The sequence below is a fragment of the Haliotis cracherodii genome, unplaced genomic scaffold (genome assembly GCF_022045235.1).
Source record: "Haliotis cracherodii isolate W230 unplaced genomic scaffold, xgHalCrac1.p SCAF_23, whole genome shotgun sequence".
NCBI classification, from domain to species: domain Eukaryota; kingdom Metazoa; phylum Mollusca; class Gastropoda; order Lepetellida; family Haliotidae; genus Haliotis; species Haliotis cracherodii.
Genome location: NW_027266279.1, coordinates 7,489,845 through 7,516,741, shown reverse-complemented (window position 1 = coordinate 7,516,741; position 26,897 = coordinate 7,489,845). Strand labels below are relative to the sequence as shown.

The following is a 26,897-nucleotide window of genomic DNA, read 5'->3' as shown; positions in this document are numbered from 1 at the left end:
GGAGGAAAAAAGAGATGCAACTAATTGTGAAGGCTTGACATCCCAAGACGAGGAAAGATAGTTTTACTCTTGCGTGATGGCTTAGAACACAATCTTCGGGAAACAGGAAGGAAGAGAAAAGAAGGCGTTTGAAGCATTCTGATATTTTTCAAATTTTAAGAGATCCTAATAGAATTAATTTTGTTGCAATTACACAAAAAGAGTGGATGGTTTATTTGAACCGTGGTGGCTCTTTTTGCTTGTTTTATGGTGGAAGTGCTTTTTACGAGTGGAAATTGATTTGGTGAGATTGTGGATCACCTTGACATAATGTCTGGAAAACCATTAGATAATGTTTTATTTGTGATTCCTGGAAAGTGCTGAGGAAACCTCTGTCAACCTCGTGAATATTCAGTTTAGGGTTTTAATTTTCTCAGTTACAACCCTGTGAAGATCCACGTTAGAATGATCTTCAGCAACCCATGGATTTGTAAGAGGCGACTAACAGGATCAGTGATCAGGCAAAGATGTCAATCATTGGATTGTCGATTATTTACAGACCTTCGTCATATAGCTGGAGTATGGCTTTATACAACAAGCAAACAAATACAACAATGAAGAAAACAGCATTTTCAACTTATCATCGGAGCAGTTATGAACCTCAGAAATATTAGTGCTCACTTGTATAATGTGGATAGATAAGATCTGGTACATCAGGCTCCAAGAAAAAGAGGGGAACGGGTGGCCCAGTCGTCTTGGGCGCTGAGATTCGCTGTGCAGAGTTGCATCCCCTGGGCACGGCAGAAACTTGTTTGTGGGTTTTATTTCGGTTCGCCCCGATTATGTTTCTAGATTTGTCGGCACCATACCCGTGTTCGTGGGTTTCACCGAAGTGGTAAACGTCTGAGACCTGTATCACTCCGGGCTTTCCTCCCACATTAAGCTGACATGCAGCGGTATAACTGGAATACTGTTAAAAGCGGCGTTAAACCCGACTCAATCTCTCTAAGAAAAAAAAATGCTTGTTGTAAGAGCTGACTAATGGAGTGTTACAGAGTGTTACAGAGTGTTACAAAGCATGACCTAGTGGATTGTGTGTCATCTCACACAGGGGTCGACCACATGCTACTGTGATATTGTTGGAATATTGCGGTGTTATAAGATAACCTTTACTCACTCATTGATGTCAGATTGATGAGCTTTTCCTCATGAGATGGATGATCATGTATCGTTACAACTGTTTCACAGAAGTTGACAGTGTATCTTTGGATCTGGAGCAGACAGTGATAGTGTGAGCTTTTGTCTTCCCCTGGAATTACACTGGAATTTGTTTGAAGATTCCAATTTTAAAAATGCATTGAATGAAATAATTTTCAAAGAATCTACAGGTGTTAAACATGTACGTGGGCCCAGTGGCATGCAGGGGGGGGGGGGTTGGGGGGGCAGGGGATATGTCAGTGGTGACACATTTCTTTCATCACAGCCGTCATATGTCACTTTTTGAAAACATAATGCTCATCTCCCTAAATTTCACATTGGCAGTGTCAACATGGGGTCAGTTTTAGCTGAAGGCATGCAAATATTAATATGACAATGCATACAATAACAGCATTAAGTTATATTAAAAACATTAAATAAATATATGTTTGTGGTTGAATATGAGTAAGGGATCATCTAAAGTAATTAAAGTCAACTACAATATGTTTGTTTGTTTGTTTAACGCCACACTCAGCAATATTCCAGCTATATGACGGTGGTCTTTAAATAATCAAGTCTGGACCAGACCATCCAGTGACTGACATGCATTTGGGATACGATGACATGCATCAACCAAGTCAGCAAGCCTGACCACCCGATCCCATTAGTCGCCTCTGCATGGGTCACTGAAGACCTATTCTACCCCAGAATCTTCACAGGTCAACTGCAAGATGTAATGTCTTAAATAGTGGATGTTTTTTGTGAATTTGGAAAGAATTACTTTCTTGTTCTTTCCTGTACTCATCCCCTTCTCATCTCTAGCAGCCTATACTCATCCCCTTCTCATCTCTAGCAGCCTATACTCATCCCCTTCTCATCTCTAGCAGCCTATACACATCTCCTTCTCATCTCTAGCAGCCTATACACATCCCCTTCTCATCTCTAGCAGCCTATACACATCCCCTTCTCATCTCTAGCAGCCTATACACATCCCCTTCTCATCTCTAGCAGCCTATACTCATCCCCTTCTCATCTCTAGCAGCCTATACACATCCCCTTCTCATCTCTAGCAGCCTATACTCATCTCCTTCTCATCTCTAGCAGCCTATACACATCCCCTTCTCATCTCTAGCAGCCTATACACATCCCCTTCTCATCTCTAGCAGCCTATACTCATCCCCTTCTCATCTCTAGCAGCCTATACTCATCCCCGTCTCATCTCTAGCAGCCTATACACATCCCCTTCTCATCTCTAGCAGCCTATACACATCCCCTTCTCATCTCTAGCAGCCTATACTCATCTCCTTCTCATCTCTAGCAGCCTATACACATCTCCTTCTCATCTCTAGCAGCCTATACTCATCCCCTTCTCATCTCTAGCAGCCTATACACATCCCCTTCTCATCTCTAGCAGCCTATACACATCCCCTTCTCATCTCTAGCAGCCTATACACATCCCCTTCTCATCTCTAGCAGCCTATACACATCCCCTTCTCATCTCTAGCAGCCTATACTCATCCCCTTCTCATCTCTAGCAGCCTATACACATCCCCTTCTCATCTCTAGCAGCCTATACACATCCCCTTCTCATCTCTAGCAGCCTATACACATCCCCTTCTCATCTCTAGCAGCCTATACACATCCCCTTCTCATCTCTAGCAGCCTATACACATCCCCTTCTCATCTCTAGCAGCCTATACACATCCCCTTCTCATCTCTAGCAGCCTATACACATCCCCTTCTCATCTCTAGCAGCCTATACACATCCCCTTCTCATCTCTAGCAGCCTATACACATCCCCTTCTCATCTCTAGCAGCCTATACACATCCCCTTCTCATCTCTAGCAGCCTATACTCATCTCCTTCTCATCTCTAGCAGCCTATACTCATCTCCTTCTCATCTCTAGCAGCCTATACTCATCCCCTTCTCATCTCTAGCAGCCTATACTCATCCCCTTCTCATCTCTAGCAGCCTATACTCATCTCCTTCTCATCTCTAGCAGCCTATACTCATCCCCTTCTCATCTCTAGCAGCCTATACTCATCCCCTTCTCATCTCTAGCAGCCTATACACATCCCCTTCTCATCTCTAGCAGCCTATACACATCCCCTTCTCATCTCTAGCAGCCTATACACATCCCCTTCTCATCTCTAGCAGCCTATACACATCCCCTTCTCATCTCTAGCAGCCTATACACATCCCCTTCTCATCTCTAGCAGCCTATACTCATCCCCTTCTCATCTCTAGCAGCCTATACTCATCCCCTTCTCATCTCTAGCAGCCTATACTCATCCCCTTCTCATCTCTAGCAGCCTATACTCATCCCCTTCTCATCTCTAGCAGCCTATACTCATCTCCTTCTCATCTCTAGCAGCCTATACTCATCCCCTTCTCATCTCCAGCAGCCTATACACATCCCCTTCTCATCTCTAGCAGCCTATACTCATCCCCTTCTCATCTCTAGCAGCCTATACTCATCCCCTTCTCATCTCTAGCAGCCTATACTCATCTCCTTCTCATCTCTAGCAGCCTATACTCATCCCCTTCTCATCTCCAGCAGCCTATACACATCCCCTTCTCATCTCTAGCAGCCTATACACATCCCCTTCTCATCTCCAGCAGCCTATACTCATCCCCTTCTCATCTCTAGCAGCCTATACTCATCCCATTCTCATCTCCAGCAGCCTATACTCATCCCATTCTCAGCTCTAGCAGCCTATACACATCCCATTCTCATCTCTAGCAGGCTATACACATCCCATTCTCAGCTCTAGCAGCCTATACTCATCCCCTTCACAGCTCTAGCAGCCTATACTCATCTAATGCTCAGCTCTAGCAGCCTATACTCATCCCCTTTACAGCTCTAGCAGCCTATACTCATCCCCTTCTCAGCTCTAGCAGCCTACACTCATCCCCTTCTCAGCTCTAGCAGCCTATACTCATCCCATTCTCATCTCTAGCAGCCTACACTCATCCCATTTCATCTCCAGCAGCCTATACTCATCCCCTTTCATCTCTAGCAGGCTATACACATCCCATTCTCATATCTAGCAGCCTATACTCATCCCATTCTCATCTCTAGCAGGCTATATACATCCCCTTCTCAGCTCTAGCAGCCTATACACATCCCATTCTCAGCTCTAGCAGCCTACACTCATCCCATTCTCATCTCTAGAAGCCTATACTCATCCCATTCTCAGCTCTAGCAGCCTATACTCATCCCATTCTCATCTCTAGCAGCCTATACTCATCCCATTCTCAGCTCTAGCAGCCTATACACATCCCATTCTCATCTCTAGAAGCCTATACTCACCCCCTTCTCATCTCTAGAAGCCTATACTCATCCCATTTTCAACTCTAGCAGGCTATACACATCCCCTTCTCAGCTCCAGCAGCCTATGCTCATCCCCTTCTCATCTCTAGCAGCCTATACTCATCCCCTTCTCATCTCCAGCAGCCTATACTCATCCCCTTCTCAGCTCCAGCAGCCTATACTCATCCCCTTCTCATCTCTAGCAGCCTATACTCATCCCCTTCTCAGCTCCAGCAGCCTACACACATCCCCTTCTCAGCTCCAGCAGCCTATACCCATCCCCTTCTCATCTCTAGAAACCTATACACATCCCCTTCTCAGCTCTAGCAGCCTATACACACACCCTTCTCAGCTCCAGCAGCCTATACCCATCCCCTTCTCAGCTCCAGCAGCCTATACCCACCCCCTTCTCAGCTCCAGCAGCCTATACACACACCCTTCTCAGCTCCAGCAGCCTATACTCATCCCCTTCTCATCTCTAGCAGCCTACACACATCCCCTTCTCAGCTCCAGCAGCCTATACACATCCCCTTATTCTCAGCTCCAGCAGTCTTTCCTCAACTCCTTTACAACTTTCAGAGGCTCCTTAAACACTTGAGGGTTCCCAAATACATTTGGTTTTTTTTTAACGTTTTCCATGGCTTTATTTCGGGGACTATGTGTTAGTCAATCACTTATGACGTAGCTTGCACTGAGGCAGGGCACATGTCAACCATGATATGACTTGTTAGTAAGGCAGGGCACATGTCAACCATGATATGACTTGTTAGTAAGGCAGGTTTGCCATCCGACACAGATGATTGTGATAATACTTATCATGTCAGCTAATGATAGAATTGAAGTTGGCAACATAGTGATTTCATTGTAAGAGAGAGTATAATTTTAGGACATGACACGTGCAGCCTGTATTATTATGGATTATGATGAGATGACAAATATCCTGGAATGTTTGTGTTTCATTGTGTGTATTTCTGTATTGATGTCTGCCATAAACTATCAGCTGTTTGTTCAGGTTCTGACATGTCTCTTGTCAACAGTTTAAAACTGCAATTACAGTGTTATGTTATAACTGTAGGCTTCACAGAATGATTTATGGGAGTGGGAATATTTAGTTAGTGTATAATTGTGTGTCCACCACTCTTGTTGGTATCTGTACCCATTGTTCCCAGCCCAGCTGTCACATACCCCCACCCCCTACCATGGGCCTTTGTCCATCTGCGGTCCTCCATCTATCATCCTTCATAAATAATTGTGTCTATATCAGACAAGGGGCGGTCGGGTAGCCTAGTGGTTAAAGCGTTCGCTCGTCACGCCGAAGACCCGGGTTCGATTCCCAACATGGGTACAATGTGGAAAGCCCATTTCTGGTGTCCCCCGCCGTGATATTGCTGGAATATTGCTAAAAGCGGCGTAAAACCATACTCACTCACTCACTATATCAGACAATCCAGTGATATAGGCAACTATCCGCACTGTCTGAGCATGATTGAATTTTATATCAATTTGAGCACATTTCACCGTTGTTACCAATCAACTTATGAAGGTATAATAATGCCTTAAAAAATATATTGGTTAAATGTCTGAATAGGATCGGATGTTTCTGGATTGTGAAATGAGAAATGTTTGATAATTTTCTGTATCATTTTTCAAATTTAATGACCTTCTTTTTAAAAACTTATAAATAGCAAGAGATTATAACGTTCTCTGCTAAAACTTTTGCAACCGTAACTGAAGGTCACATAGTGGTACATTTCATCAGAAAAACATAAATGGCACCATTTTCATTAGAAGGTGAGGTGAAATGGGTTTTAACGTCGCGTCCAAGATTATTGCACTTATATAGCGATGTGCATGTATGTGTGTGTGTTTGTGTGGCCGCTTGTAATAGTCCGGACTGATGCCGATTTATAGTGCTAACTCACTGAGATACCATGCCACAGTTTACACATGAATACCCCACTCAGACACAGTATACTGACTCCGAGCTGACCAGTCCTTGTTTTAGCCCCTTAATGCCGAGTGCCAGACAGGGTAACAACAAGTACCATCTTAAGATGTCTTTTGGTATGACGCGGCCGGGGATTAAACCTCGGACCTTCCGTTCTCTGGGCGGACACTCTACCACTAGACCACGGTTCTGTGCTTATATTTTCTTGCTTATTATGGATTACTTACATTGACTTACATTCAGAAAACATTTCTGAAAGACTTGAATATACTGGTGTTGAGAGAGCTTAAAAGATGATATTAATTTGTCATGTCAATATAATAGCTTTATAGATATGAAATGCAGAATTACATGTATAAGGTTATCTGATAAACTAATGTTGACTAACTAATCTAAAATTTACAACAGGAAAATATCTTGAAGCAATCTTATTTCAACATCTTTTATTTTTGCTGTTTTTACATCCTTGAAGGCAAAGAATTACCTGTATACTCCTCTCAGTATGGCTTCATTAATATCATGTACCGCCCCCGGGCTAGAGGTTTCCATGTTTCTAGTTCAGGATTCTGTCACCTTGCAAGTTCTCATATCAACTCAAAATAGAAACATCTAGGAGTCTTCCTTAAAGTCAAATGACTGATTGCGTCACACACTTTGAGGTGAGGTGAAATGGGGTTTCGCGTCACGTTCAAGATTATTGCACTTTGAGTAAATAACCTTGCAGATATTTGACTGTAAATAAACAATAACGTTTGTGAACCGAGATTCTACAAGACTGTTGTGTGTAACTAGAAATATTTCCAGACACCCGACAGCTTCCCAATTTGATGAGACATACTGAGATACTGTTGTTAGGTAGTTGTGTTTGGTCATGTCTGGTGCCATTCACAATCGATCATCCACCATCACTTTGCCACCAATCAGGTATCAATCTTCATCCATCGCCCACCAAGCATCCATCACTTATGTTCCACCATCCCCCACCCAGCATCCGTCACTGATGTTCCACCATCCCCCACCAAGCATCCATCACTAATGTTCCACCATCCCCCACCCAGCATCCATCACTAATGTTCCACCATCCCCCACCAAGCATCCCCCACCCAGCATCCATCACTGATGTTCCCCCATCCCCCACCCAGCATCCATCACTGATGTTCCACCACCCCCCACCAAGCATCAATCACTGATGTTCCACCATCCCTCACCCAGCATCCCCCACCCAGCATCCATCACTGATGTTCCACCACCCCCCACCAAGCATCAATCACTGATGTTCCACCATCCCCCACCCAGCATCTATCACTTATGTTCCACCATCCCCCACCAAGCATCCCCCACCCAGCATCCATCACTGATGTTCCACCCCATTCCCCACCCAGCATCCATCACTGATGTTCCACCATCCCCCACCAAGCATCCCCCACCCAGCATCCATCACTGATGTTCCACCATCCCTCACCAAGCATCCCCCACCCAGCATCCATCACTGATGTTCCACCACCCCCCACCAAGCATCAATCACTGATGTTCCACCATACCCCACCCAGCATCTATCACTTATGTTCCACCATCCCCCACCAAGCATCCCCCACCCAGCATCCATCACTGATGTTCCACCCCATCCCCCACCCAGCATCCATCACTGATGTTCCACCACCCCCCACCAAGCATCAATCACTGATGTTCCACCATACCCCACCCAGCATCTATCACTTATGTTCCACCATCCCCCACCAAGCATCCCCCACCCAGCATCCATCACTGATGTTCCACCATCCCTCACCAAGCATCCCCCACCCAGCATCCATCACTGATGTTCCACCACCCCCCACCAAGCATCAATCACTGATGTTCCACCATACCCCACCCAGCATCTATCACTTATGTTCCACCATCCCCCACCAAGCATCCCCCACCCAGCATCCATCACTGATGTTCCACCATCCCCCACCCAGCATCCATCACTTATGTTCCACCATCCCCCACCCAGCATCCCCCACCCAGCATCCCCCACCCAGCATCCATCACTGATGTTCCCCCATCCCCCACCAAGCATCCATCACTGATGTTCCACCATCCCCCACCAAGCATCCCCCACCCAGCATCCATCACTGATGTTCCACCATCCCCCACCCAGCATCCATCACTGATGTTCCACCATCCCCCACCCAGCATCCATCACTGATGTTCCACCATCCCCCACCAAGCATCCATCACTTATGTTCCACCATCCCCCACCAAGCATCCCCCACCCAGCATCCCCCACCCAGCATCCGTCACTTATGTTCCACCATCCCCAACCAAGCATCCCCCACCCAGCATCCGTCACTTATGTTCCACCATCCCCCACCCAGCATCCATCACTGATGTTCCACCATCCCCCACCCAGCATCCATCACTGATGTTCCACCATCCCCCACCCAGCATCCATCACTGATGTTCCACCATCCCCCACCAAGCATCAATCACTGATGTTCCACCATACCCCACCCAGCATCTATCACTTATGTTCCACCATCCCCCACCAAGCATCCCCCACCCAGCATCCATCACTGATGTTCCACCATCCCTCACCAAGCATCCCCCACCCAGCATCCATCACTGATGTTCCACCACCCCCCACCAAGCATCAATCACTGATGTTCCACCATACCCCACCCAGCATCTATCACTTATGTTCCACCATCCCCCACCAAGCATCCCCCACCCAGCATCCATCACTGATGTTCCACCATCCCCCACCCAGCATCCATCACTTATGTTCCACCATCCCCCACCCAGCATCCATCACTTATGTTCCCCCATCCCCCACCAAGCATCCATCACTGATGTTCCACCATCCCCCACCCAGCATCCATCACTTATGTTCCACCATCCCCCACCAAGCATCCATCACTTATGTTCCACCATCCCCCACCCAGCATCCCCCACCCAGCATCCCCCACCCAGCATCCATCACTGATGTTCCCCCATCCCCCACCAAGCATCCATCACTGATGTTCCACCATCCCCCACCAAGCATCCCCCACCCAGCATCCATCACTGATGTTCCACCATCCCCCACCCAGCATCCATCACTGATGTTCCACCATCCCCCACCCAGCATCCATCACTGATGTTCCACCATCCCCCACCAAGCATCCATCACTTATGTTCCACCATCCCCCACCAAGCATCCCCCACCCAGCATCCCCCACCCAGCATCCGTCACTTATGTTCCACCATCCCCAACCAAGCATCCCCCACCCAGCATCTGTCACTTATGTTCCACCATCCCCCACCCAGCATCCATCACTGATGTTCCACCATCCCCCACCCAGCATCCATCACTGATGTTCCACCATCCCCCACCCAGCATCCATCACTGATGTTCCACCATCCCCCACCAAGCATCCATCACTTATGTTCCACCATCCCCCAACCAGCATCCATCACCTTATGTTCCACCATCCCCCACCAAGCATCCATCACTAATGTTCCACCATCCCCCACCAAGCATCCCCCACCCAGCATCCATCACTTATGTTCCACCATCTCCCACCCAGCAACCATCACTGATGTTCCACCATCCCCAACCAAGCATCCATCACTTATGTTCCACCATCCCCCACCAAGCATCCCCCACCCAGCATCCATCACTTATGTTCCACCATCCCCAACCAAGCATCCATCACTGATGTTCCACCATCCCCCACCCAGCATCCCCCACCCAGCATCCGTAACTTATGTTCCACCATCCCCCACCCAGCATCCATCACTTATGTTCCACCATCCCCCACCCAGCATCCCCCACCCAGCATCCATCACTGATGTTCCACCATCCCCCACCCAGCATCCATCACTGATGTTCCACCATCCCCCACCAAGCATCCATCACTTATGTTCCCCCATCCCCAACCAAGCATCCATCACTTATGTTCCCCCATCCCCCACCAAGCATCCCCCACCCAGCATCCATCACTTATGTTCCCCCATCCCCCACCAAGCATCCCCCACCCAGCATCCATCACTTATGTTCCCCCATCCCCCACCAAGCATCCCCCACCCAGCATCCATCACTTATGTTCCACCATCCCCCACCAAGCATCCCCCACCCAGCATCCATCACTTATGTTCCACCATCCCCCACCAAGCATCCCCCACCCAGCATCCATCACTTATGTTCCACCATCCCCCACCCAGCATCCATCACTTATGTTCCCCCATCCCCCACCCAGCATCCATCACTGATGTTCCACCATCCCCCACCCAGCATCCATCACTAATGTTCCACCATCCCCCACCAAGCATCCATCACTGATGTTCCACCATCCCCCACCAAGCATCCATCACTTATGTTCCCCCATCCCCCACCAAGCATCCATCACTGATGTTCCACCATCCCCCACCCAGCATCCCCCACCAAGCATCCATCACTGATGTTCCCCCATCCCCCACCAAGCATCCCCCACCCAGCATCCATCACTGATGTTCCACCATCCCCCACCAAGCATCCATCACTAATGTTCCACCATCCCCCACCCAGCATCCATCACTTATGTTCCACCATCCCCCACCCAGCATCCATCACTGATGTTCCCCCATCCCCCACCAAGCATCCATCACTGATGTTCCACCATCCCCCACCCAGCATCCATCACTTATGTTCCCCCATCCCCCACCCAGCATCCATCACTGATGTTCCACCATCCCCCACCAAGCATCCATCACTAATGTTGCACCATCCCCCACCAAGCATCCATCACTTATGTTCCACCATCCCCCACCCAGCATCCCCCACCCAGCATCCATCACTTATGTTCCACCATCCCCCACCCAGCATCCATCACTGATGTTCCCCCATCCCCCACCAAGCATCCATCACTGATGTTCCACCATCCCCCACCCAGCATCCATCACTTATGTTCCCCCATCCCCCACCCAGCATCCATCACTGATGTTCCACCATCCCCCACCAAGCATCCATCACTAATGTTGCACCATCCCCCACCCAGCATCCATCACTTATGTTCCACCATCCCCCACCCAGCATCCCCCACCCAGCATCCATCACTAATGTTCCACCATCCCCCACCCAGCATCCATCACTTATGTTCCACCATCCCCCACCCAGCATCCATCACTGATGTTCCCCCATCCCCCACCAAGCATCCATCACTGATGTTCCACCATCCCCCACCCAGCATCCATCACTTATGTTCCACCATCCCCCACCAAGCATCCATCACTGATGTTGCACCATCCCCCATCCAGCATCCATCACTGATGTTCCACCATCCCCCACCCAGCAACCATCACTTATGTTCCACCATCCCCCACCAAGCATCCATCACTAATGTTCCACCATCCCCCATCCAGCATCCATCACTGATGTTCCACCATCCCCCACCCAGCAACCATCACTTATGTTCCACCATCCCCCACCCAGCATCCATCACTAATGTTCCACCATTTCCCACCCAGCATCCATCACTTATGTTCCACCATCCCCCACCCAGCATCCATCACTGATGTTCCACCATCCCCCATCCAGCATCCATCACTAATGTTCCACCATCCCCCACCCAGCATCCATCACTTATGTTCCACCATTTCCCACCCAGCATCCATCACTGATGTTCCACCATCCCCCACCAAGCATCCATCACTAATGTTCCACCATTTCCCACCCAGCATCCATCACTGATGTTCCACCATCCCCCACCCAGCATCCATCACTGATGTTCCACCATCCCCCACCAAGCATCCCCCACCAAGCATCCATCACTGATGTTCCACCATCCCCCACCCAGCATCCCCCACCCAGCATCCATCACTAATGTTCCACCATCGCCCACCCAACATACGTCACTGATGTTCCACCATCCCCCACCAAGCATTCATCACTGATGTTCCACCATCCCCCACCAAGCATCCCCCACCAAGCATCCATCACTGATGTTCCACCATCCCCCACCCAGCATCCCCCACCCAGCATCCGTCACTAATGTTCCACCATCGCCCACCCAACATACGTCATTGATGTTCCACCATCCCCCACCAAGCATCCATCACTAATGTTCCACCATCGCCCACCCAACATCCGTCACTGATGTTCCACCATCCCCCACCCAGCATCCATCACTGATGTTCCACCATCCCCAACCCAGCATCCATCACTTATGTTCCACCATCCCCCACCTAATCTGTTTTACCTCAACCTAAGTGATTTCCAAACCATCATCCACCTCTTTCTTTTACTATTCTAAACATAATCAACCATCATTTTTTAACATATTTTATTTTTTTGTACCAAAAGAGGACATATTCATGCTTCTTGTAATGTGCTTATGTCTTTATATGTATATCGCCCGCAGGGAATTTCGGGCTAGACTGCATGATATATGTCACCATACTGTACAGCGTGGATCGCCGGATTGTCGAATCCAAACATGATTCTTTACAAGCCACTGTCATAAAGCTTGAATATTGATGTGCTCAGAGTTAAAAAACAAACAAATCATATATGTAAATCAATATCACCTTTGCATTTCTGTTTTGAAAAGTACAGAATTTGTTTTTATTCATTTGATTTTCTGAATATCCTTAACATTTTCTTTTTATTTCATAGAGTTCTGTTGTTGAAAGAATAACATTTTGTTTACAGAAACGTTTCATTTCAGTTGTAGAAACCTGTCTATGGCCTTAAGAAAAATGATATCTCGGCAAAATATTGATTGGAGTGTTCAGTTTAAAAGCCATTAAAAACCTATATATTGTCTTTTTTCAATGCATCATTTCAACATGGTAAAGAAGGGAAGATACTGACTGTTCCACAAATGATCGGATAGTCTCCGTGGTCTAGTGGTAGAGCATCTGCCCCGAGAGCGGAAGGGTTGGTGTTCGATCCCGGCCGCGTCATACCAAAAGAGGTTTAAAGATGGTCCTTGTTACCCTGTCTGGCACTCGGCATTAAGGGGCTAAAACAAGGACTGATCGGCTCGGAGTCGGTATAGTTTGTCTGAGTGGGGTAGTCATGTTAAACTGCATGGATCTTAGTGGGCTAGCACTATAGAAACAGCATTAGTCAAGTACATTTCATCTCACCTCACCGCCACAAATGATCTCAATGTCAAGACATAGAAATAAATCAATTGTATTTTAGAGAGTCAATTCCTCGGCCATTGCTTATTTAATCAGGCAGAATGAAGTGCATACCACATTGTTGGGCTTATCTCAGTATACCTGAATGATGACGTTAATTCCATGCATGCACAGATTTAGCTCGGATTCCAAACATTGTGCCCTTTGCAAGTAAATTGGGGGAAAATACAAATCTTTTCAAACTGGGATATTTTAAACTTCTTATTCAAGAAATAATGTTAAATTTTAAGCATTGAAGCCACTTCCTGTATCTTGGTCCTGTTATCTGTCACAAGTCACCTCAACAGAGCTATAACATCATTGAGTGAGTATTGTTTTCCGCCACTTTTAGCAATATGCCAGCAATATCATGGCGGGGGACACCAGAAGTGGGGTTCACACATTGTACCCATGTGGGGAATCGAACCTGGGTTTTCGGCGTGACACTTTAACCGCTAGGCTACCCTACGCCCCTACTTCAGTTACAAGCAGGGGTCCGGAAACCGTCATATGCGCCGGACATGTCCGATTGGGAATCTCAAATGTCTGGTTTAAAATATTGCTTACCGGACATTTTAAAAAGTATTGTCCGGACATTCTTAAATTCTGACCGGACATGATCAACAGTTAGGACTGAGCAGTTTCTGTCTGCAGTTGCAACACAATGAAGATTAACTACACTGACAAGCTTTGTTTGTTTTGATAGCTGTAAATACATCGTACCTACATGATAGTCCAATCGGTCAATCACTGTAATAGGCAATAAACTGAGTTGACACTGATTAATCGAGGATTAATTACTGAGAACATCTTGTAAATTTGAGTGAAAGGTGTTTACAACTGTACATAAATACCTTGCATCATCGATGTACCTCATTATCCTCACAATGCCACGATATGATATATGATATGACGATAGCCAGTCGACAGATCAGTCGAGCGGATCTGCCAAACCCTCAAAGTCTGGACGATCATTTTGTAAGTCGTGGCTAACGATTTTCACTTGGTTGACATACAATGAGGATTTGCAGATTTTATTGTTTTCAGTAGCTAGTCGTATATTGAATCTTGATTGACCGCCATATTGCTTTCTCGGACGATCGATATCAAATTTTTTTATGGTCAATAATTAAGTACAGATGAAGAAAGTATTCAAATAACTATTGCTATCAACGATATTTTAGTATTTGTGATTAAATTATCTGTCTTTAGTTTAAAAAAAAACTTACCCCGTGAGGTCACGTGATAACAAAAAATATGGGATAATAGTCTCGATCTAAATGTTACAACGCGTACACTTGAGCAGACTCATGAATATAACTCATGAATATTAATTAGACCGTTCACTACGTTAATAGATCGTTATTATAACAGAAACAAACGTATGTTTTCCATGTATATCTAAAATGATATTATTTGTTATTAATTGTCCAGTGAATTAAACAATTTAAATTGAAACAATTCATAATTCATCATATTATGAATATGTAAACTTGTACTGTGGGAAAAGTCGTACTAAAATCTGCTATTTGAAGGGGGCGTGGCCTAAATGCAAATATGTCCGATTGGGATTTTAAATTTTCCGGACCCTGGTTACAAGTATATTAACAGGAAAGGAATTTTCAATTCCAATTTAGGATTTTTGCTGACATTTGTAGACCTTACACTTGGAACAAGATATCATTCCCCGTTCTAGATAAGTCCCTGTGGATGAACACGGTTGAGCCTGGTGTGTGATATATGACTTTATTATACCTAACATGTGTTGAAAAAATGTGACTGTGGTATAACGGATGTGTCCTCTCCGTGTGGGACATTTGTGGCCAATCATCAGAAAGTTTGACACAGTACATTTCTGTGCTCATAGTTGGTAGTACAAACTGTCAAGGCTGCTTCTTGGGGGTAGAAGGCTCACACTGCCCTTTGAAGTAGGTTCCGAGATTTATAGAGGGGCAGTTGCCATGCCACATGTTTACTGTGGTCCCTCAAAGGATGCTGTAATGTTCAGGAAAACTCACGATCTCACAATCTCACTCACGATCTCACTATCGCACTCATGATCTCACTCACTCACGATCTCACTCACTCACTCATGATCTCACTCATGATCTCACTCATGATCTCACTCATGATCTCACTCACTCACGATCTCACTCATGATCTCACTCACTCACGATCTCACTCACGATCTCACTCACGATCTCACTATCTCACTCATGATCTCACTCACTCACGATCTCACTCACGATCTCACTATCTCACTCATGATCTCACGATCTCACTCACGATCTCACTCACGATCTCATTCACTCATGATCTCACTCACTCACGATCTCACTCACTCACGATCTCACTCACGATCTCATTCACTCATGATCTCACTCACTCACGATCTCACTCACGATCTCATTCCCTCATGATCTCACTCACTCACGATCTCACTCACGATCTCACTCAAGATCTCACTCACGATCTCACTCACGATCTCACTCACTCACGATCTCACTCACTCATGATCTCACTCACGATCTCACTATCTCACTCACTTATGATCTCACTCACGATCTCACTCACTCATGATCTAACTCAAGATCTCACTCAAGATCTCACTCACAATCTCACTCACTATCTCACTCACTATCTCACTCACTCATGATCTCACTCACTCACTATCTCACTCACGATCTCACGATCCGGGTTAGAATAGATCATCAGCAACCCATGCTTGCTGTGTAAAGGCGACTATGCTTGTCGTAAGAGGCGACTAACTTGATCAGGTGGTCAGGCTCTCCGACTTGGTTGATGCATGTCATCACATCACAATTGCGTGGATTGATGGTCATGATGTCAGTCACTGGATTGTTTGGTCCAGACTCGATTATTTACAAACAGCCGTCATATAGCTTGAATATTGCTGGTTGGGCGTTAAACAACACTCACTCACCGACCCCACAATAAGATTCGAATGACATCAACAATGCTGTCCAGATGACGGAAACAATACACTGTTGTCTTGTGACATGATATGACACTCGGGCACATGTGATTTTTATAAACCCAGATATGTTTGCCCTCATAGGTAATAAATATTTATCTCATTAAATCCTTTTTATTAGCAAAATTAAATGAAGCATGTATTGCCCGGGAACGAACCCAAGCAGTTTATATTAGATATATATGCTGTTAATCCATAACTCTGTATAAAGGACTGACTCAGTGAGTTGACCGCCTCTGTGGTGTCGTGGATAGTCCGTGGCTGCTCGAAGAGCAGATGGTCTGTGGCTTGTTCCCCTTCCTCCTTCATACCAAAAGACCTGTTTTGGCGGTCAGGTAGCCTAGTGGTTAAAGCGTTCGCTCGTCACGCCGAAGACCCGGGTTCGATTCCCAACATGGGTATAATGTGTGAAGCCCATTTCTGGTGTCCCCGGGCGTGATATTGCTGGAATATTGCTTTAAGCAGCTTAAAACCATACTCACTCATTCACTCACCCAGAAGACTTTTAATGATGGTACTTGTTGTTACCCTGATGTTAAACTGTGCCATGGTATCTCATTCAGCTCTAAAACTGGCATAGGTCCAGACCCATGTGTACGAGCAGCCACACACACACATGCATGCACAATGCTTTTGAAACGTTAAACATCAATCCTCATTTCATCTCACCTCACCTCACCTCACCTCACACCACATCGGTAAGCCATTACAAATAAGAAATCAGATAACAGATATACAGCACAAACGAAAACCTATAATAACATTGACATTTTGGTTTGTGTTTTTATCCCCCCGACATATAATGACGGGGGGGATATAGCCATCAGTATGTCCATCTGTCTGTCTGTCTGTCTGTCTGTCTGTCTGTAATCATTGTTTGTCCGGAGCATATTTCCTAAACCGTACAACCTAGCTTCCCAAAACTTGGTACACTTAACAATCAGGCTCAGTAGAAGTGACTTTTGCTATTTAAAGATTTTTAGAATTTTATGTTTTTGTCGTTTCCATGGAAACATGATGAACTTAGGAAATTTGAGGGTAGTGCTCTTGTCTGGACCATATCTCCCGAACCATACAACTTAACTTCTCAAAAGTTTTTACGCCTATCAAGCAGGTTATGTAGTGGTGCCTTAGCTATCAACAGATGTTTTCTTTTTTTTTCTTTTTTCAATTTAAATTGAAAATTGATGAACTTAGGGTAATGTCCTCCTCTGGAGCATCTCTTCTAAACCATGCGACAGAGATTCACCAAACTTTATGCAAATATCAATCATGTTCACTAGTAGTGCAGTTTGTTATTTATAGATTTTAATCTTTTTAATTTGTATCCCCTGACATATAATTCCAAGGTGTACTATTTAGCGATATCATATACTATATATGATGTGAGCTACATAACCTAGTACATTCTCTTTATGCCTTTGTGTCATGAGGCTACTACAGAGCTATTCATATGCGAATCTCCGAAGTTATTGTTATTACAATGTCATGAGATCATCAGAAAGTGAGCTACATGAACCAATATTTAATAACCTTCATTATATTTCTAGTTTTGGCATCAAGGAAAAAGATTTCCTTGCCAATCTAAATGCATTTGAAGGTACACACAGTTTACCGACATGCCACGTCGGGGGGATATGTCATCTTTGGATGACTCTTGTTTTTTATTGTCATGGTTAATGATGATTCATCAAAAAATAGCTGGGGAAATTCACGTATGATGTATGTGGGTATCTTGTGAAGGATTTGGAGTGACTTACACTGAAACAGTTTGCTCACAATTGAGGAAAAAACACTTCCCCAACAACATATCAAGTTTACATATCAAGTTTACACACACACATGCATGCACAATGCTTTTGAAACGTTAAACATCAATCCTCATTTCATCTCACGTCACACCACATTGGTAAGCCATTACAAATAAGAAATCAGATGCGATAACAGATATATAGCACAAACGAAAACCTATAATAACATTGACATTTTGGTTTGTGTTTTTTTTATCGTCATGGTTAATGATGATTCTGCAAAAAATAGCTGGGGAACTTCGCGTATGATGTATGTGGGTATCTTGTGAAGGATTTGGAGTGACTTACACTGAAACAGTTTGCTCACAATTGAGGAAAAAACACTTACCCAACGACATATCAAGTTCATATCATGGAAGTCGTCCGATTTCAGGAAATGCATTAAAGGATTTGAAAATGTTGTTAAAATCATCTTCCTTTATTGGTTTGAAATATGAGAACATTATCTTAATCGATAGACTGCCCTGGCATTATAAGACATCGGCATCAGTTACGTTTTATTTGTCAGGCATTTACTCAGTCTCTGTATCAATTTGTTGATGTGTGATCTTTGTGTTTTTTTAAAGATGGAGTAATGGGGAATTGAAAAGGATGCAAAGCATTTCGTATTGATTACAAGACTCCTGTAATCCATCCACTTCGACATTTGACATTGAGGTAAGTGTTCATTACATGTTAGCTCACCTAGATATACATGTCGTTCAGTTATTTCTTTAACTTAATCATTTATTGTGTACATAAAAAAGATGAAGCATTTTTTCAGGACGTATACTGGTGTCATGCTTTTTGAGAACGATGTCTCAAATCATTGAATATTCTAAACTTTAAAAAATGTCTGCTTTGTCTTGGAGTTGCCATTAACTACGTGAAATGTTCTTTAAGCACTATAAGAAATGATAGAACTTCTATTCACCTTGATCGTGCAATAATTGATTTTGGGATTCAAACTCATGTAACCTGTACCAAAGGCTAACAAATGAAGACTGCTGCAGCAAAATTGAAGAAATCATGTGGAATTAACAATGACATACCTATTGACAACAATACTAATGGTTAATCCATGTATGACTGGGGACATTGGCTATTATATAGTATCTTATTCTATAGATTAAATATTACTCTTTTTCTTTAGGACTATGCTTGCATATAATAGGCCAGGCATGGGCAAGTAATATTAAGGTTATTGATAAATGTGCTCAAGTTGGCCCAATAAGTGAATTGTATACTTGTATGAATTGTATTTGATGACCTGAGTTGCCAAAGTACGATATGCATGTGCGAAAAAGCTAAGAGAGCACAGGGCATATCACAGTTGAGATCTTGAATATCTTTTAAATATGGTTATATATTGAGACTAATATTAAGGTGCTTGTGTTCTTGAATGATAGAAATTAACCAAGAAAGTCAAGAATGTGTTTGCATGGGCTAGATGTAAGACATCCTGTTTACATCGGCTCGTCAGTTTGAAACCTAAATGCCTGGAAAACGGCATTATGCAAGCAGTTTGCACTTCTGGAAAGGTTGGTGAACACACACAGACGTGTGCCATGTGAAAAAAAGCAATAAACAATACAGTGAACTAAGTAGATTGAACTGACAAATTTAGGTGTCAAAAGAAAATAGCATGAAGTGCACGTGGTTCATGGGTGACACATGCGATACGTAGATACCTGTGAAGATCCGGGGTAGAATAGGTCTTCAACAACTCATGCTTGCTGTAAAAGGTGACTATGCTTGTCATAAGCGGCAACTAGCAGGATCGGGTGGTCTTGGTTGATGGATATCATTGTGTCCCAATTGCATGGATCGATGCTCATAATATCAATCACTGGATTGTCTTGTTCATGATGTCAAGCACTGGATTGTCTGGTCCTGACTCGATTATTTACAGACCGCCATCATGTAGCTGGAATATTGCTGAGTGAGGCATTAAACAACAAACAAACAAACAAACAAACACAAGATTTTCTTGTCCAGACTCGATTATTTACAGACCGCCATCATAAAGCGGGAATATTGCTGAGTGAAGCGTTAAACAACAAATTAACAAACTAACAAAATGATACCTGAAGAGTATGTGTTGGGTGCTTCTCTCCTGGTCAGAAATGTAGTTTGACTTCTCCAACAATGAAGATAAGTGGCACATCCTTGGCAACAACTATGAAATTTGACTTCTGATGTCTGTGGTTGTCTTTAATGGGACACACTGCGAAACTCAAACGACGACTTCCGTGGATAAATTGCTGCAAAAATATGTGTACACCTGTACAATTTTGACAAAATCTTATCTTACATATCTGTTATGCCGCAATTAATGGAGATGTGGCAATGCAGAGTTGAGTCCCTGGCTGAGGGAGCGTTCAACTAAGCATACTATTGCCAAATGTGGCGAGACCATGAGCGATATTCTTAAAATGATAAAGGCTGAATTTAGAAAGTCAACTACCGGTAGTCAGTAACAACAAATAGCAGAACCCCCCAAAAGTGTTTGAAATTCTACTAGCCCTTAGGATACTTTTAACATTAACAAAACTGGGCAAGTGCTAATTTCTATCTCTGGTTAAGCAGGTTAGACCACTTGGTTTTTATGTTTAATTGGGGGCATGGGTCGCCCAGTCGTGTAAGGCACCGTGATTCGCTGTGCAGAATTCTGTGATTGTGGGTCCAAATCCTGGTTCGCCCCGATTATGTTTCTAGGTTTGTAAGCACCATACCCGTGCTCGTTGGTTTCACCGAAATGGTAAACGTCTGAGACCTGCATCACTTCGGGCTTTCCTCCCACGTTAAGCTGACATGCAGCGATATAACTGGAATACTGTTAAAAGCGGCGTTAAACCCAACTCACTCACTCACTCACTCTTATGTTTAATTGCTGAAATGGTCAGTTAAATCATTTGGCTCCCCTCTCCTCTGGGTGTGACTGACCATTTCAAAGTTTAAACAGATCAGAAAGGTCTAAGCTGTTCTTCATTTTGGCTCAATGTAAGTGCAGTTCTATTAGGCTGTTATTTTGTTACTTGTCGTGCGACGGATTAGCCGACCCTATTTTTTTCCAAATTAGAAAAAAATAAAAGCCCAAGTTTTCACTCATTCATTTTCCACAAACATGTCATACAATTATTTTGTGATTACCTGTTGTTTTTATTAGATAATCTAAAAAACTTATGCTCAATTTGAAATATATATTGTGTCAGATCATTCAGTCGACGTGCCATAGTGAAATTCCTTGCAATGTAAATCTAAGGATCTATACCAAAATGTCGCTTTATACAGTATTAAAGAAGTTGTTATGCATAATATTGTGTCTACCTTGTCACCTGACAACTTCTAAGTTATGCCTATCAAACAATAAATGTAAATCTAGGTAATGACCCTTGTCCTTGATACGAGCAGACCGCCTCCGTGGTCTAGTGGTAGAGCGTCTGGCCGGAGAGCGGAAGGTCCGGGGTTCGATCCTCAGCCGCGTCATACCAAAAGACGTTAAAAGATGGTACTTGTTGTTACCCTGTCTGGCGCTCGGCATTACGGGTCTAAAACAAGGACCGGTCGGCTCGGAGTCAGTATACTGTGTCTGAGAGGGGTATTCATGTTAAACTGTGGCATGGTATCTCAGTGAGCTAGCACAATAAATCGGCATCAGTCCGGACTAGTACAAGCAGCCACACAACCAGACACACGTACATGCACGTCGCTATATAAGTGCAATAATCTTGGACGCGACGTTAAACCCCATTTCACCTCACCTCACCTTGATACGAGCTTACTGAAATCAACTCCCTTTGGCTTCTGAGAACAGGCAACAAAAAATAAAGCCCCCAGCAGACAATGACACCAAATATGGCAAATTCATTTTTTTCTTATTTGTTTCTCCTTTTTCCGGTAATATATGTAGAAACATTCCTTGGTCCAGTTTAAAAAAACGGCTGACGTCAGCACCGGGATACAACTGGAATACTGTTAAAAACCAACAAACCAACATTTCCAGCATTGCATCTGGAAGACTATTGAACCAAACTGACTTTATAATTAACACTTTATGTGACAATTCTATTTCCAACCCCAATGACTTAAATTACTGTACTGATTAATTGAGCTTTTGTCTGGCAAAAGGGTTACTTCAGTCACAATCAGTGCTCACTGCCAAGTCATATTAGTTTGATGGTACGTTCGTACAGAAGCAATTGTTCAATACGGGAATAAATCCAGATGCAATTCAAACTAAGCAATGGAATTATTTGTGCGTCTGCCACTGAAGTACATAGTGCACTTACTGTGGAGTTTGATGTTATTGATTTGCTTGAATATATTATTAAGCAATCCTAGTGAACTGTAACAGCTTCATCTGCAAAACTGATGTTAGTTATTGTAACAAAAGCAATGAAATTCTTTTTATCGTGGTCTGTGAAAGTTCCAGTTATCGAATTTGTTTGATCTGGGGTTTTGTAGTCTGTGAGGGTTTGAAATGTATTTAAATTTCCACACTTAATGGATTTGTAAATATTTTTTTCATTTCTGTGTTTGGGTAGTGATGTCAGGTTGTACTTATTAACCTCAGTCCGCCTTTGAAATGTTCCAGGCAATTAGTTCAGTGTTTAAGGTACTGTTATGTTTTCATTACACTGAAAAAGAATCATGTTCTCAGTCGATCAGCGTCCTTTCCTACTTAATTTCCCAGCGTGACAAATAAATTGTAGAAAAATTGGTATTTTTATGACTATAGCGAGACATTTACGTTTTAGATTTGATAGATTTCACTTTAACGTTATCAGCACATGCAGTGTACAAATTCACTATTATATGCAACACGAGACAATGTTTAGTCTCTGAAAATACATGATTTTGACAAAAACAAGCAACTATATTCAAACTGAAAAGGAACCCCAGTGAAATGGAAGTGTCAGAACCTGAACCTGTGAAAATCTAGACTTGCTTCATTTGGCACTATACCAAAGCATGATAATATGGTTCAGGGACAAAGACAGACTAATGTTACACATACTTTAATTTACATGTATTTTGTTACAGAGGGAGTCAATATTCAAGCTATATGACAAGGGTCTGTAAATAATTGAGATCATATAAACCAGTGATTGATATCATAAGCAACAGCCCAGCCTGTGTGAGTACAATGTCATGCTGTCAACAAAGTCACAAGGCTTGACCACCCAATCCGTTGAGTCAGCTTATACATCAAGCATAGGTTGCTGAGGACCTATTTAAACCTAAAATTCCCACAGGTTTTAAGCAATTATTTAAAGGTTCACTTACAGTCTTTCTTGAATATACACAATTTGCCTATGGATATTTTCTTCCTTAACTTCCTTTTATATCACTTGAGAACTCTTTCCTATACCTAAGGCCACTTTTTGTTGATTAGATATTTTTTACTTTTTATGTAGGTGGTCATTTTTTTTATTGATTCTATATCTCATTTTGCAGAACAAAAATTGAAGATTCTGGCACAGTTTCAATTTAATCAAATTTGTCAGTTTTGTCCTTGAGATATTCTGATTTAATTTATTTTAAATATCCCCAATGGTCTCTGCAGTATGTCATGTTTCAGGAATAAGCAAGTTACTTTAAGTCCAGGGTGTCAGTCATTTTTGTACCTAATAACAAAAAATTCAAACCTCCCATGTCATATGAAGCAGACACGGTTATCCTCATTATTTTGTATTAAGAGCCGAGTTCAGTGTTTTCCCTGTTGTGTTTGTTGGTGTTTTTGGTGTGAAAAAAAGTTAATGTGTTCATCCCTCATTACTTTTATTTTCAATAAAAAATGTAAAAGGTCCTGCCTCCCTCATCACCTTTGAGGCAAAGGTATCCTGGAATTATTGAAATGTTTATTCAGCCTTACCCTGCTACTTTTGGGATGTGTCTAGACAAGTGACAAAGGGCAAACACCTGAATCTTGTTAACAGTGGTTTCTGCCCAATGGAAATATACAATGAGGTTTCAAGGGTTTTTTTTTGCTTCAGTGGTGAAATTATTTTTTATAAATCTTTGAAAGATCAACAGACATTATGTTTCAAAGCCCCTTCAGGGCCCACTTGCACAAAGTGATCTTAGCGCTAAGACTATCGTAAGCCTATGTTAAAGTATGGGAGTTACGATCATCTTAAAGCTAAGATCGCTTTGTGCAAGTGGGCCCTGGAAATTATAATGATGGTATTAAAAGAAATGACAAAAGTGAATATGTTTATGTTTATGTTTCTGATGATGTCAAAATCAATAGCCAATCAGTGCATTAGGTCAAAGATTTTTGTTTTCTTTTAGTGTTAGTTAAGGTTAAATCCATGGATCACAAGTGCTGCACAAATTACACTTTACTGGTGAGTACTCCTGAAAAGTATTTTTAGACTGAAAGTCAAGTGAGCAAATGTCATGGCTTATTTGCCCAGCATCCAACATGCATCCTTCATTGTCCATCATGCGTCTCTCAAGATCATGTCCTTGAGACCCTGAGACAAATAATGTTTCACATGCTTTTTCCCATAGATGATGACTCCCCAGTTTGTTCAAGAGGTTAAATCCAATTTTCAATATGGCCGCCGCAGCAGCCATGAAGTTAAATCTTTAATGCCATTAGTCAGCCATTTTTGTTCAAAATGTCATGCAATTTCGTATCTAGGTACAGTAAACTATGTTTATAATGAACACGCTTATAACGAACTGACAGATATAACGAACTGGTCTTTTGGCCCCGGCCATTTGCTGTATACATGTAACAAATGTTAAATTTGGGATAACACTTTCTTTGTAAAGTACAAATTCCCCCACTTTTGGGGGTTCGAACCCACTCAGCCACCAAGGCTTCCACAAAAAAAATGAAAGTCTGACAACTGGTAGTCTGGATCATCTACTTTGTGTAATCTCTGACAAGTGTAAATTGGCATGGCTCCCATGGCTGAAAGCTTTGAACACACAATGCCTCTTTCTAAATGGCATTGTGTGTTCATGCTGTTTATATGCCTATAACGAACTACGATTTTAGCGAACAATGAGTTCGTCAAAACAGTAGTTTACTGTAGAACTTTAGTAAGTGGGCTCAACACATTTGATCTGTATAATTCCTTTGAATACCCTACCTTTATTACATCATTGCCAACAGTTTCGACTGTCAATCACACTACAAATTTATTTCAATTTTCAACAGACGTCGTCTTCACTGCCATTCTATATAAATAGTTGTGAGGTAAATCCTATCCCTGACAGGAAGCTCATGTGCAAGGAGGGAAAACATCACTTCTCTCCTGTGTGTCCAGGTGTCACCAAGCAAAATTAAAATTTGACCTTTGTTTGGACCATGTTTTTAAATTCTCTCAAATTGCATTTCATTTTACTGCAACATCATCTCCTCGGAAATGACAGGACTGATGAAGCTGTAATCACATGCTTGGTGCCACCAAGGATGACACATGGTCATGTGTACAGGTCACAGGTCACAGGTCACAAATGCAGTAAAGTTAAGCCATGTTGGTCACTGAAAGTAGTTGGATGGATGACTGTGATCGGCAGCTTAACTCATGAGTTTCTGGGGCTTCAGTCATGTCTAACACTGAAGCACATGAGGCATCTCTTTAGGCAAGTGACTTTGTTTGAAATATGCCTCTGCTCCCCCCAGCAATAAATGGGTACCTGGTAGGATGAGATATGGTAATGTGACTGTAGTGAGTGAGTGAGTATGGTTTTACGCCGCTTTTAGCAATATTCCAGCAATATCACAGCAGGGGACACCAGAAATGGGCTTCACACAATGTATCCATGTCAGGAATCGAACCCGGGTCTTTGGCGTGACGAGCGAACGCTTTAACCACTAGGCTTCCCGACCACCCCGTAATATGACTGTAAGCCTTCCTTCGCCTCACAGGCATCACCTTAAAAATGTCCTGCAACGTAGAACTGTGTTTGTGTGTGTATTGCTGAGAACGCCACCTTTCCTGCAACGTAGAACTAGGTTTGTGTGTGTATTGCTGAGAGCACCACCTTTCCTGCAACGTAGAACTAGGTTTGTGTGTGTATTGCTGAGAGCGCCACCTTTCCTGCAATGTAGAACTGGGTTTGTGTGTGTATTGCTGAGAGCACCACCTTTCCTGCAACGTAGAACTAGGTTTGTGTGTGTATTGCTGAGAGCGCCACCTTTCCTGCAATGTAGAACTGGGTTTGTGTGTATATTGCTGAGAGCACCACCTTTCCTGCAATGTAGAACTGGGTTTGTGTGTGTATTGCTGAGAGCACCACCTTTCCTGCAATGTAGAACTAGGTTTGTGTGTATATTGCTGAGAGCACCACCTTTACTGCAATGTAGAACTAGGTTTGTGTGTATATTGCTGAGAGCGCCACCTTTCCTGCAATGTAGAACTGGGTTTGTGTGTATATTGCTGAGAGCACCACCTTTCCTGCAATGTAGAACTGGGTTTGTGTGTGTATTGCTGAGAGCACCACCTTCTCTGCAATGTAGAACTGGGTTTGTGTGTGTATTGCTGAGAGCACCACCTTTCCTGCCATGTAGAACTGGGTTTGTGTGT

At 43.5% G+C, this 26,897-nt stretch overlaps 2 protein-coding genes across 5 annotated transcripts in view; both read left to right on the top strand.

Annotated features, from left to right (window-relative positions):
* LOC139471512 (D-glucuronyl C5-epimerase-like) overlaps positions 1 to 26,897 on the top strand; it is a 339,447-nt gene that overhangs the window by 128,639 nt on the left and 183,911 nt on the right. For all 4 annotated transcript variants that reach the window (XM_071253878.1, XM_071253880.1, XM_071253876.1 and 1 more), the window contains one exon: positions 18,936 to 19,026. The gene's annotated coding sequence lies outside the window, so the exon portion shown is untranslated. The remainder of the gene's footprint in view (positions 1 to 18,935; positions 19,027 to 26,897) is intronic.
* Positions 10,860 to 11,273, top strand: LOC139471971 (splicing factor 3A subunit 2-like). The gene has a single exon (XM_071254477.1). The coding sequence runs from the start codon at positions 10,860 to 10,862 to the stop codon at positions 11,271 to 11,273; it is 414 nt and encodes a 137-aa protein (XP_071110578.1).

What these genes read in the sequence shown, in the direction of transcription:
- LOC139471971 (XM_071254477.1), top strand. Translation starts at nt 10,860, where the DNA reads ATGTTCCCCCATCCCCCACCAAGCATCCCCCACCCAGCATCCATCACT.